Raw genomic sequence first — 14,007 nt, 5'->3', positions numbered from 1 at the left:
TCCCTACTGGAGCCCTCAACATTTGTTCTGGAGTATCAGGGGACCCTTCAGAGCAGATCTGGAGGGGCATGGGGCAAGTCCCAATGTGTGAGCATAAGTCCACTCATGTGATGCTGGATTTCACCCTTGGTAGACATTTCCCTGTCTTTTCATAAAGACCAGCTAAACAGCCGGTGTGGTGTAGCCAAAGAGCACTGGATTCGAACCAAGGAGACTAAGTTCACATCCTTCCATAGCCATGAAGCTCACTGGGTAGCTCTGGGCAAATCAGCATACCTCAGCCTAAGCTTTCTCACAGGGTTGTTATTACAAAGATAAGAATGGGACAACTGCACATATATCATTCTGAGCTCCTTGAAGGAAGGATATGATACAAATAAATGATTTAGACAAGCTTCAATAATTGAATCTAAATTTGATCATTTCTTTAAATGTTCCAAACAAATGCAGAACCATATGTGCAAAATTGGCTACATCGCAAGTGACACCCAATCACCATGAGTACTCTGGGCAGCTTTCCTCAATCCCTCATAGTCAGTGGACCACACAAAATGGAGGTGGGGACAACCCATTAACAGTGTGAAACACCTAGATGGGGCAAGGCAACTCACGGTTTTTATGGCCCAGTGTCATAATTCTGTCCATGTCATCTGCATTGTTTACAACATAAGCTGAAAGATCTTTGATATAGACTCCCACATCAGGTCGTTCTTTAACCTACAAGACAAATGAGGCAGTCGTTTTCAGGAGGCACCTCTAAAAAGTGTGTGTGTGTGTGTGTGTGTGTGTGTGAGTTAGACAGAGAGAATTACAGTCCTTTATAACTCTTGTGTTCAATACCATTAACAGATCACAGGAGTACTTCTATTCTGGTAGTATTACAGAAATTCTGGAAAACATAGATAACAATTAAAGGATAATTCACAGAAGTCTATCAAGGAAGGCTGATAACACCACAAGGGTATACATATTTACACAGAAGCCAGTCCCATTTAGTTCAATTAGATTTAGTCCCAGCTAAGTGTGAGTACAATTGCCGGCTAACAAAGCAATGTTATGCGAGAGGGAGAGGACAAAACGGAGGCAGAGGAAGTGCCTTTTCTTGTGCCCTGTTAGCTTGCACAGACAGGAGGAAAATGCTGGGAGTTGTAGGATTTTATTCACTTTTGTAAGTTATTTCCGGTAATTAATATCTTATTTTCTGTTCATCTTGAAAGGTGGTCTCTTGTGATAGTGCCAACCCCGTGCCTTCACCACAGGAACCAAGCTACTGAATTTATTTTCAGTAGAGAGGTTTTATTCTAGTGAAAGCAGCTGATGGCACAATTCTATGCATGTTTAGACAGAAAAAAGTCCTTCAACTCCCAGCATTCCCCAGCCAGCATGATCACTTCTAGTGACAGTGGCAGGATAACCTACAGTGTTTTTTTCACTGTGGGTTTTAGATTAGAACGACATTAATTGACTGCTACAGCATCTTACCAGAACAAGCCCAGAAACACAGGACTCTGTAGAATGAAACTCAAATTGTAAAGAATGCACATTTTCTTCCTTATTATAATAGGGTGACTCTAATGATATGTTGGGGAACTGAGCATAACTTGGAGCATCCCTAAATGTCTATCAGTAAAAGGTACATTCAATCAATAATATTAATAAGGAATGGAAGAAACAACTATGCTGGGAATCTCACCGAGAGGATTAAAAAAACATTCTCTGCAGCTTCATTATTTCAAGACATTTTACATCTCTGGTCTTAAGTGTTCTTATTACATAGTTTTTAGAAATCATTTTGGGTGGGAGTAAAGGCTGGATAACAATATATAAACACCTTGTCTTACATTCTAAAAAAATGTTTCATAATCCAATTATGTTCAATTTTTCCAAAAAATAAAAAATAGTCCTTGGGGAAACCCCCCACCCCTTTTTTTCCCTCAATTTTTCTGGATTTTTTTCTGGGCCTTTATATCTCTGCCCGGGAGCATGACTGGCTGAGGAATGCTGGGAGTTGTAGGACTTTTTTTCTGTCTAAACATGCACAGGATTGTGCCCTTAGAAATGTAAACATTGCATTAAACTTGCCATAGAAAAGCCCTTTACACCCTCTGGTTAGAACATGGAGTAAACACTGGAACTGATCTCTCCCTGCCACCTTCTTCCTGTTTTAAAAATGTATGGACACCTGCTTCAAAGTTTAGGAGTTATCCAAGTGATAAAGTTCCTTTTCAATACTTTGTCAGCAATAGTTTAGAAGTGCTCAGTTCTTACTTCTAGCCTCTGTGTCTGGTCCTTCCCAAGCAGGTCACGCACTTCCTCATTGTAGATTTCCAAATATGAGACACGAACCAAAAATCTGAAGTTTAAATGACAAAAAAACAAAAGCATTACCAGAATTAAGTTGATCATATAAATGAATATATAGACAAAAAAGTCAACATAAACTGGATTGATGAAAATAATCATAATTAAGGGACCTATTTTCAAGAAGAGGACTGGAGCATCTTTCCTATAGGAAAATGAGAAAGTAAGAGGGGGACGTTACTTTAGAAACAACAACAACCACCGAGGTGGTAACATGATGGAGGTTCATAAAACATGAATGTCACGAAGAGAGGGTTTTTTTTTCACCCTCACAACACTAAAATGAGACCATGCGCTGAAACTGGTGGGCAGTAGATTTGACAAACTGAGGCAATATTTCTTTATGCAACACATATTTAACAATGGAATTAGCTTGCACAAGTTGTGCCGATGGTCACTGGCTTTAGTAGGGCATTATCATGGAGAACAGCTTTTGAGAGACCCAATACCAGAGAGAGTAAGGTGGAACCTCCATGTTCAGGGGTAGTATATCACTAAATACCAGATGCCTGGGGACAAACACCAGGGAAGGGCTGGTTGCCTTCATGTCCTGCTTGTTTATTTCCCAGAAACATCTGGTTGGCCATTGTTAGAAACAGGATGTTGAGCTTGATGGATCCTCAGTCAGAGCCAGGATGGCCCTTCTTCAATAAATATAAGCATGGAAGTGAGGTTAATACCAAGGGGAGGGGTGAAGTGAGAGGAAAGCAAGTGAGTGATTTACCTTGTATCACCTTCTGCCTTTGCAATGTGCCCAAAAATATGGGCAAAAGAATTGGGAATGATCCCCCTGAGTTCCGGAACAGCCCGGACACCTTCCATCGTAAATGTCTTTCCTGTTCCAGTCTGTCCATAAGCAAAAATGGTGCCTGCAAATACAAGACAGCACTAACAGTTCCTCATAATGACAGAGAGAGAAGTTGTTAATCCCTTCTTTGGCACCAGCAGCACTAATAAAGCAGAATAATGTAAACGGCAGCTTTTCCAACCCATGTGCCTGCCTAGAAGTGGGAAAGAAGGAAGCTCATGGAGCTTGCAAGGAGGGGTGGAAAGATACACGTGAAACTGAGAGGGACCAAAAAGAGATGTTATGTATTGGTTAAGTCCATTCTGTCCCATTCCTGCATCAATTTGCAATTTTTAAAAAGCATGAAAATGCACATTATTTTTGTACGCATTTTACCCTAAGCGGTGCCTTTGCATATGCATTTTGGTATGTTTTTGAGCTGAGAACTGTTTTGCAAAACTAGGAGAATGGAGAAAATTGAAAGATAAAGGCATCCCAAGCGCTAATACAAACGGATGAGGTTTGCCTGTCTTAGTATATTGACTACAAGATAAGCCCATGAAGGAGGAAATCAACATTTCCGAAACGTGTCAGGACAATATAAAAGAACTACAATCAACCTTTTTCCATAGACACCTGGGATTTCTCCATTTTCTCTTCTTCGTTGTTTTTTTCATTTTAAAGTGTGGACTGAACAAAATCCTACTTCCAATTCCTACTTCCCAGCATCCTTACTACACATGTGCTCATCTAATTTGCAAGGTTGTGAAAAGCTGAAATGACTCCGCACATGTGTCTTCCCATAGACAACTATCACTATGATGTGATCCCAAGGCGCTTCCAAAGATCTCCAGTCAGGTGTTGGGTGCACCTTTAAAACCATTCCCTCCAAAAACAGCTGCTGATGTGAGCAGAAAAGCACATTTTAAAGACCCTTTGGGGCTCCTTATACAAAGACTGGGAGCAGAGAGTGGGCAGAGTGCTTAACCCTTCCCCTGCCAGTTGATTTCCCCCTAAAATGCCCATCTCCCTGCTCCTTTAAACCTCATGGAGTTTCAGAACTCTGTTTGTGAGATAAGGTATGAGTATGGAACATCGGTTGTGGTGATGTAGAGTTTCAGAGGGCTGGCAGGAGAAGGGTCAAGCACTTCCTTTCCCTCATAAGGGCACTTTGCAACGCAGAAAGAACCATCAGGCTAACATTACATGCAACTGCACGGTAGTGTGTAGTTTGGGCCTTTGATTTATCTGAGATAGAAGTACAAATGTGATAACCTAGGCTAAGGGGGAAAATAGTTACTTATAATCAAGAAAACATTATTGTGCCTAACACAGAAGGGGAAACTATTCTCATTTCTTTTTGAGTGGCAAGTCAGGATCACTAACATAACACTAGTCTATGGGCTGGTTCCCATGATCAAATAAGCCACCGTAGTTTGTTCACATGACACGTCAAGTCACAGGTTGAATATTCATAATTGCCACCTGCATGCATTGGCAGATGCCACAGCCCACCATGGCTTATTTAAGCCACATGTCATGTGAACCCACGCAGTGGGGGTTGTGTGAGGGTTAAACATAACCCATGGCCTGATCTAGGATTACATGAGAGCCATTTAACCCTTGCACAACTCCCACTGCCCAGGTCTGGACAACATGACACGCTGTGGCTTGAATATTCAAAAACTGTGTGGCATGCACCAGCATGTGCTGTGGCTCACTTTGGCTTAAAACAAGCCACCATGGGTTCCTGTGATCATGTGAACCGGGTCTATGGTTGAGCATTATGTCTGAATTAGGCCATTATCTTGCAGAGTGGGAGAGTGGGGAGTTGAGACGAAGGCAGCAGTTGCACAACTATTTCCCTGAGCAAAACAGTTTCCACTGCAACAAAGTACAGCCCTAAATGCCACCCCATGGGGACCAGATGTGGATCTACAAGGAATTGCGAGAGGATTATGGAGAAGAAAAATGCAGACAGGATGTATTTTGCAGCAACATGTGAATAAAACTCAATCAGAATATCTTATTGATGGTGATTTCACTGTTGCTAATGACAAAAGCAGAGACACTAGGAAGAAGTAAATCATTTTATAAATAGTATTCTACAATGAAGCAGTATTTGGGATATTTGTAATAGGAGGTTCACCTGCAGAAGAGTGTTTACTACAATTATGTTCCCCTACCCCATCATTTTTATACCACAAAGAAGCACTCACCATTGTATCCTTCCAGAACAGAGTCAATAATTGGCCTTGCAGTTAAATTATAAACATCAAGCTGTTTGCTCTCTGGCCCAAAAACAGTATCAAATGTAAATGTCTTGGGAGGTTCATTGGAAGAATCTGTTTTATGGACAGTGATAGTGCCTCGCATTTCATCGACGTTAACTGCCATCTTGTAACACATCACTTTCTCTCGCTCATTGAAAGGCCGGCAGCGAACAACGACCTTGACATTATCAGAATTTTCAGGCTTGTCTGGCTTTTCAGATTTGTTGATCTACATAACAAAAAAAAAAATGACCAATTATAAAACTCACGAAAGAGCAAGAAACAAAACTGTAACTCATAAAAGCGAATGACAGTGATTACCATAGACTACTAGGGAATAGCTCTTTCTAAAGCTAGTGGAGATCATCACGTGATTTTCAGAAATTTTGAAACTGTAATCAGTTCTGGACCAAAGTGGCCACCAATCACCTATTACTAACTTACTTCTACTAAATACCATTCAATTTCTCAAAGCAGACATGAAATTAACGAATCACTTAATACACAATGGCCTGGTTCACACATAATGACAAACCAGGTTTAAAAATAAAAATAAAACTGTATTGTTGTGAATGAGCCAGTGTGCTAGTTCACATTGTTCGATCACTCTTCCCACCAGCTGGAGCAGCTAAACAACCCAGGAATGCTCCATCCTTGGGTGGTTTATCGTAATGTCCAAACTCTGGTTTAGCCCCTCCTGATGGCAGGAGGAGTGAAGCGGGAGCAACTGAGCAGTGTCCACTAAAATGCTCGTTGTTCATGACAACCTAGAGTATTAAAAAAACCACTAGGGTTTTTAAATGTACAAACCAGGCCAATTTTATCAAGCAGTTTGGAAGGGAGATGCTTTAGGATGAAAGCCACAGGAGCACTGGAGCAGGATATTTTTCCAGAGTTTACTTTCCATAAGATGTCCCCCAGGACCCTCCCTGAACTGCCCTTTAAACATCCCTCTGTTCAGAAGTCACACTGGGTATTCAGCACAAGAGCCACGTAACAAGAAATTCAGTGGAAGACAGGATGCATGCACCAGCAGCTTCTCTGCTTTTAAAAGCCTATGTGCCAAACCCCCAAACTTGGTTTTTTACAAATTTTTGGCTTGCTATACAATCAAAATTTCTGGTTGCCCTCACCCCTCCCTCAGGAAGCAGGGGGGAATCTCACACTATACCTCCAAATGTCAGAGACGATTCCATGCTCCCATCCCAAGTTCTAAGCTTGGAACAGAAGATGGGTTGGACTCGATGGCCTTGTAGGCCCTTTCCAACCCTACTATTCTATGATTCTATGATGCCCAGGGCTCAGCACAAGATTCAGTCCTTGTGAGGTCCGGAGCTTGTTTTGGCCTTCCAAGTGCCTAGGAAGCAGAATGCCAAACCCATTTCTCAACTTCAGAAATGGAGATGAGGATTGTCCCTGTTGCTGCTATGGTGTAGTTCCAAAGAGCTCCAAGTGCCTCCATAGTCCATGGCAACTGAAGGGACAATCTCTGCCTGCTGGCCAGCTTCAAGGCTGGGAGGAAGGCTGGACATTATTACACTTGCCATGGTGAGGGGAATTGGGGATCCTTATCCAAACTTTCAAGATCTTCAAGAAAAGTTGGAAGATGCTTCCCCAGGATCTCCAAGGAGAAAAAGAAGGCACCCCTCTATCATGCCTGGATACAGCTCCAGCGGACAGCCTTCTTCCCTCCAGCTACCAGCTATCAATGCTGAGGCCATCAGAGGGAGAGAAAGCAGCAATCCACCAATTCTCCAAGGTGCTTAGATCCCGGTCCAGGAATTGTGGCCCGCAATGTAGATTTGGGAGAACAGTAAGTCAAGACAACCTACGTCAGCCTTCCCCAACCTGATGACCTCCAGATAAGCTGGACTAAAACTTCCATCATCCCTACCAAGTACAGATTGTGTCCATGCCGGCTGGAGATGATGGGGGTTGTAGCCCCACACATCTGGAGGGCACAGGGCTGGACTAAACCACTCCTGAAAAGAAGTTGTTCAAATTCCAAAATCTTTCCATAATTTCCTTCACAGACTGAGGATGGGGGAAGGAATAAGGGCTGGGAACCGCTTTGGTGGAGAGGCACCACAGAATGGATCTGAGGTGAACAGGCAAAAGGAGGATCATTTGGAGCTTGGACCTGAAGCATAAGCAAGTGGATGGTTCTGCAAACCCTTTGGAAACATGATGTTCCTGCCATTTATATGAAGCTAACTTATATTTCATAAGCTGCCTTGGAAGGCCTTTGCCTGGAAAACCAGCATATATGTACTTTAAATAAAGAACGCTTGGGGGCAGGGGAGAAAAGGCATGTCTGCATAAGAACTATGTACTGGTGCTACTCTGGCTTGCAGCCTAGATACTTCAAAAAGTTAAACTGCTAGGGAGATTTTCCATGGGTAAAATTCTCTGATTTGAAAAGGCCTCCCCATTTAAATATGCTGTACTTAAATCCATTATATTTCCCAAGTAAAAGATTTGCACTGAGATGTTCAGTTCTAGTTGCACTATATTATAAATGCTATGTGCTGGAAGAACACAGCCAATTTCAATATTATTTGACATCCATGTTTTTAAACTAAAGACGCTTAGAAACAAAATTAACAAAATGCAAAAGAAGTCCTATGAGGAAAGGTTGAAGGAACTGAGTACATCGAGCCTGAAGAAGAGAACAGGATGAGAAGACTGTGATGGGGGATGGAAGACCAGAAACAGGAAGACCTGTTTCCCGCCTCCCAGCTGAGCAGAGCTGAGCAGAGCAGAGCAAGCTGCTCCAGCTGGTCCAGGGACTACAGAAGCAGGCAAGCTCCCAGAGAGCGAGCGAACAGAGCGAGCGAACGGGGGGAGCAAACAGGAGTTGGCCAGGGGAGGTCAAGGGGGAGGCCCCTAACATTTTTTTTATTTTTTTAACTAACTTTTTTCCATTTATTTGTCTTGTAACACACACTTTCACACCAGTGGGACTCTGCTTTTAACCTCTACTGAGTAGAGGAGCAGGCACAGGCTCGTCTAGAACAATCACAAAGCTAGACACAAAAAGGAAAAAGAGGCTATGGAAGGACAAGACTCTTCAGTGGTGGTGACCTGCAAGGTGTGTGCAATGTTTGTTTTCTTGCCTGAGAACAACATGGCCTACACCTGCAACAAGTGCAAGTTGATCACGCTGCTGGAAGAAAAAGTAAGTGGACTGGAGCGGCGACTGTCGACCCTCCGGGGAATAAGAGAACACGAAGAGTTCTTGGAAAGAATGGGGGAACTACAGCAGCAAAGGGAAGACTAGAAACTTGAAGAGCAACAGCAAGATGAGGCAGTGGGAAATGCTGAGGTGAAGAAAAATGGAGCAGAGGATACTCCTTGGAAAAGGGTGACAGTTAGGAGAAGAAGAACTAGATGCCACTCTGCACCAGTGGAAGCAGTGGAGCTGTGGAACCGATTCCAGGTACTTGCGGATGAGACTGGAGGACAGCCTGCAGAGGAAGAATCACAGGGGAACCTGCATGAGAGTAAGCAAGAGGCTGAAGGTCAGTCAAACAGAGGCAATGAAACCCAGGCCTACAAGAAGAAGAAGAGAAGAGTGGTAGTAGTGGGAGACTCCTTGCTGCGTGGGATCGAGACCTAAGTATGTCGTGAAGACCCGTGGACTCGCCAGGTATGTTGTCTCCTGGGAGGACCGATTAGAGACGTGACTGAAAGGCTGCCTGCACTCATAAAGCCCACTGACAGGTATCCCTTTCTTCTCATCCATGTGGGAACAAATGATACCACCAAGCAGAGCTACGAAGAGATCACGTCAGACTTTGAAGCTTTGGGAAGGAAACTCAAGAACTTTGGGGCCCAGATAGTTTTCTCATCCATCCTTCCAGTAGTTAGAAGAGGGATAGAAAGGGAACGAAAAATACTCCGGGTGAATGACTGGCTACGAAGGTGGTGCCGACGAGAGAGATTTGGATTCTGGGACCACAGGCTATACTTCCTGGAAGATGGGCTGTTGGCTAGGGACGGGTTGCACCTCACAAAGGATGGGAAGAATGTGTTTGGCCACAGCATGAAGAACTTCATCAGGAGGGCTTTAAACTGAATCCTATGGGGAAGGGAGATGTAATGTTGGGGGTAACAATGGACGTAGGTGCATGCACTGCAACGGACAGAACAGCTCTGATAGCGCCCAATAATAGTCTTCAGACACATGTAGGAAGAAAGCCAGACTATGAAGCACATGGTCTTCGATGTCTATATACTAATGCCCAGAGTATGGGAAACAAACAGAACGAACTTGAACTCTTAATACAAGAGGGAAATTATTACCTGATAGGTATAACTGAGACTTGGTAGGATGACTCTCATGACTGGAATACAGCAATTGAAGGATATAACTTGTTCAACATTTGTTCAACAGTGCTCTTCAACATTTTTATTAATTACTTGGAGAACGAGGTGCAGGGAATGCTGATCAGATTTTCAGATGACACAAAATTGGGTGGGATAGCTAATACTTTGGAAGACAGAAACAAAATTCAAAGTGATCTGGATAGACTGGAGCGCTGGGCAGAAAACAACAGAATGACATTTAATAGGGATAAATGCCAAGTTCTGCACCTAGGAAAAAGAAACCAAATGCACAGTTACAAGATGGGGGATACGTGGCTCAACCACACTACAAGCAAGAAGGATCTTGGAATTGTTGTCGATCACAAGCTGAATACGAGCCAACAATGTGACGTGGCTGCAAAAAAGGCCAATGCTATTTTGGGCTGCATTAATAGAAGCATAGCTTCCAAATCCCGGGAAGTACTAGTTCCCCTCTACTCAGCCCTGATTAGGCCTCATCTGGAGTACTGTGTCCAGTTCTGGGCACCACACTTTAAGAAGGATGCAGACAAACTGGAGAGGGTTCAGAGGAGGGCAACAAAGATGATCAGGGGACTGGAAACAAAGCCCTATGAAGAGAGACTGAAAGAACTGGGCATGTTTAGCCTTGAGAAGAGAAGACTGAGGGGAGATATGATAGCACTCTTCAAGTACTTGAAAGGTTGTCACAGAGAAGAAAGCCAGGATCTCTTCTTGATCATCCCAGAGTGCAGGACACGGAATAATGGGCTCAAGTTACAGGAAGCCAGATTCCGGCTGAACATCAGGAAAAACTTCCTGACTGTTAGAGCAATACGACAATGGAACCAATTACCTAGGAAAGTGGTGGGCTCTCCCACACTGGAGGCGTTCAAGATGAGGCTGGACAGCCATTTGTCAGGGATGCTCTGACTTGGATTACTGCATTGAGCAGGGGGTTGGACTCGATGGCCTTGTAGGCCCCTTCCAACCCTACTATTCTATGATTCTGTGATTCTAAGACATGACAGCACTCTTCAAATACCTGAAGGGCCGTCACAAAGAGGGCAAAGACTTGCCCGCTGTGGCTCCAGTGGGAAAGACTAGATGCAATGGACGTAAGTTACAAAAGGGTAAATTTCAGTTGAACACTAGAAGTGTCTCCCCAGTAAAAGCAGTTTGACAGTGAAACCTGTGAAAGCTTGGGGGCAGTGGGTTCTCCCATGCTGGAGGTCTTCAAGCAGAGGATGGCCAGCTATGCATTGGGGAAGCTGTGGCTCTGCATTTCCTGCATCAAGCAGGGGATTGGACTAGATCAGGGATGGGGAACCTGAGGCCCTCCAGGTGTTGTTGGACTGCCACAGGTTCCCCATCCATGGACTAGATGGTTTACAAGACTCCCTCCAATTCAATGATTCTAAGTCAGATATGCATTTACAAAAGTGGGTACATGGGCACTTTAAGATGCAGCATGGTCCAATGCTTACCGACTCATAGAACCCTGGGTACTTTCCCCATCTATGCTAACGTCATCCTTGAGTCTCAAAATACTAAGCCTTCGTTCATCCTTCACTGTCAAGATGTTTTGTTCAAATAATGAGTAAGGTAACAAATAAAACCTTCTGAGCCATAAAAAAGTGAAACTGATCTCTAGACTAGAAAGCCTAGAAAGCTTTGCTGTGGAACAATATACAGTATATTTGCATACTGTCTAACAGATGACATATATCAATTCACAGCAAATCACAGACATGACAGAAAGCACAAAAGGCTTCATATACTGTGATATCTATAGTAACAGGGAGAAAGTTTGGCCTTGACGCAATAAAGCTAATGAACAAAACCTAAGGGAAATGCAGCTCAGCATTAGAGAACATACATTTTGCAAATATGATGTTTCAGATTTGATAATTGTTTGAAGTCTTCAGTAACAGGGATGAAAAAATATTTTTGCAAAAGGCTTGGCAATTAAAGGTGAAACATAGTCCCAGTGAAACATCACAGTATTGGGTTAAGTATAAGGTATTATATTGTCATGCAGATAATGAGCAATACTAAGATTTACCTTATTAAGGGGCCAATTTGGAGAGTCTTGTTTTTGATGTATTTTATAAGTTAGATTTTTAATTTCAGTTTTTGCATTCATGTTTTAAATTTATTGTACCATGTAAAGACAGACAAAAATGAACTTAAATCCTACTACTACAGCTGAAGACACAATCCTATGCATGTTTAGACAGAAAAATGTCCTACAACTCCCAGCATTCCCCTGCCAGCAATCCTATGTGCCCTTAAAGGGTTTGTGGGTTGGGTTGCCCTGGAGTGATCTCAAATTCTTTCTCTCTTCTGACAAAGTGCTCATGCAATTCAATACTGCTAAGTCATAGATTAAATAAACCAGTAAGCAAGCTAGCTCTAAGATACAAAACAGAACAAGTCTAACTACTAAATAGAGTAATTCTGTTTATTGTGATAGACTGATTTGTCCATAATGAACAGGTCATGCTGAGAGGATGAAGAAGTGATGAATGCTGATCTTCTAAACATCAGAGACTAAGGGTGCAATACTGTGCATGTTTAGACAGAAAAAGTCCTACAATTCCCAGCATCCCTCCAGCCATGTATGCTGGCTGGGACATGCTGGGAACTGTAGGACTTTTTCCTGTCTAAACATGCACAGGATTGTGCCCTAACAGTAATGAACTAAACTAGTAATGCCTGAACAACATTTGTGTGATTTGTAATTGATGGTCCATCTCCAGACAAGAAGTGCACATAGCTAGTAGTTTTTAACACATCGGACCACCACTAGCTTGCTACCCCAACAAATCAGTGTGATATATGGACGAGTGAACAAGAGGCACACCCACAACCTTTAGATGCGTATTGAGTACTACTCGTTCAACCTTTTGTAGAAGCCTGCCCTCTACGCCTGGATATACAGGAGATAACTGTGGGTTACTCAGTAGCAATGTGTAATAGGGGGAGGCCTTCACGTTTCCTAGGAAACACCTATTCCACAGTCATTCTCAACATGCAAAACCAAGCCAGGGCTTAATCAATCCCAGAATAACAAGCCAGGGGAACAAACACATACATACCTCGCCGAGCAGGGTCCTGAAGGCAGCTTTCAAAATAAAATTCCACACATGGCCCTGACTATACATCCACAATAAAATCATCGCAGCCCGTGGCTATTCAGATCTCTTCGTGGAGAAGTTTGTTATCACAACAATAGCAGCTACGGTATGTGTTTGCTGCCCTGGCTTGTTGTCCTGGGACTGATTAAGCCCTGGCTTGGTTTTGCATGTTGAGAATGCCTGTGGAACAGGTGTCTCCTAGGAAACGTGACGGCCTCCCCCTATTACACATCGCTACCGAGTGACCCACAGCGATCCGAGTAACCCAGTTACCATCAGCAGCGCTTTGAGGCAGATGAGGTGCCATCCCACGCCACGAGCCCAGGGGATCGTTCCTGACCCCTCCGCAGCCCCACCGCACAAACTCGGGGCCCAGCCAGGGGCCCGGCCCGGCCCGGCCCCTCTCCGCCGCCGCCCTCCATCGCGCCATCCCCCGACGCTCGCCGGCCAGCACCGCCCCTAGCAACGGACCCGCAGCGGGAGCGGAGGGCCCGGGAGGAGGGCGAGGCGGGGTTCGGCTGCTCACCGGCATCCTGCCTGCGCTGGACTCGGCGGGACGAGCAGGCTCCGCTCGGGCCCAAGCGGGGGGCAGAGGGCAGGAGGGGCGCTCGCAGATACAAGGTGCCCGTCGTCCGCTTTGCTACAACTGTAACAATGACTGGGGCCAGTGCGCCTGCGCCGGCTGAATGACAGCGCGAGCCGCGCGTCCGCCCCCCGCCTGCGTCATGCAGAGGCTTCTCGGCCAATGGGCGAAGGCTCACGCCGCTTCTCGGCAGCTATTGGTGCCGAATTGTACCCAATGCGAGAAGGAGAAGGGCCGCGCGGCGGCGGCAGCAGGAAGAGGGCGGGTTTTAGCCGGGCGGATAACCGAGGGCATGGCAGCGGAGCGAAAGGAGGTCCGGGCATCCAAGCATCTCCATCATCATCTGTGGTCTCTGCAGGACCCCCCGGGACGTACGCCAGTGAGTAAATCTGGATAAGTTTGGATTTTGTTAAAAACAAAAAAGAAAAGTGGAATCTCCCCTTTCCATGGAATGGATCACCCGCATATTTGGGGAGGAATCCCATGCTGCTTATATCCATATCCCCGCCTTCGCCAAGCATCAGCCAACTTGGAATG

At 44.5% G+C, this 14,007-nt stretch overlaps 1 protein-coding gene across 2 annotated transcripts in view; it reads right to left on the bottom strand.

The window, feature by feature from the left end:
- KIF3A (kinesin family member 3A) overlaps nt 1-13,547 on the bottom strand; it is a 38,519-nt gene extending 24,972 nt beyond the window's left edge. The window contains exons 1-5 of one of the 2 annotated variants that reach the window (XM_084838827.1): nt 13,414-13,547; nt 5,368-5,650; nt 3,086-3,230; nt 2,269-2,353; nt 612-717 (exon numbers count right to left, since the gene is read on the bottom strand). In XM_084838827.1, the coding sequence (XP_084694953.1) occupies nt 612-717; nt 2,269-2,353; nt 3,086-3,230; nt 5,368-5,650; nt 13,414-13,419 (625 nt within the window). In that variant the 5' untranslated portion in view covers nt 13,420-13,547. Of the gene's footprint in view, nt 1-611; nt 718-2,268; nt 2,354-3,085; nt 3,231-5,367; nt 5,657-13,413 lie in introns of those variants that run through there. The other variant, XM_084838828.1, reaches the window with a different exon arrangement.
- Nucleotides 13,548-14,007: the final 460 nt, after the last annotated feature.

This window comes from Heloderma suspectum, chromosome 2 (genome assembly GCF_057233095.1).
Source record: "Heloderma suspectum isolate Gila_16-S chromosome 2, 16-S_ref, whole genome shotgun sequence".
Lineage (NCBI taxonomy): Eukaryota > Metazoa > Chordata > Lepidosauria > Squamata > Helodermatidae > Heloderma > Heloderma suspectum.
This window is presented reverse-complemented; position numbering and strand designations above follow the sequence as displayed.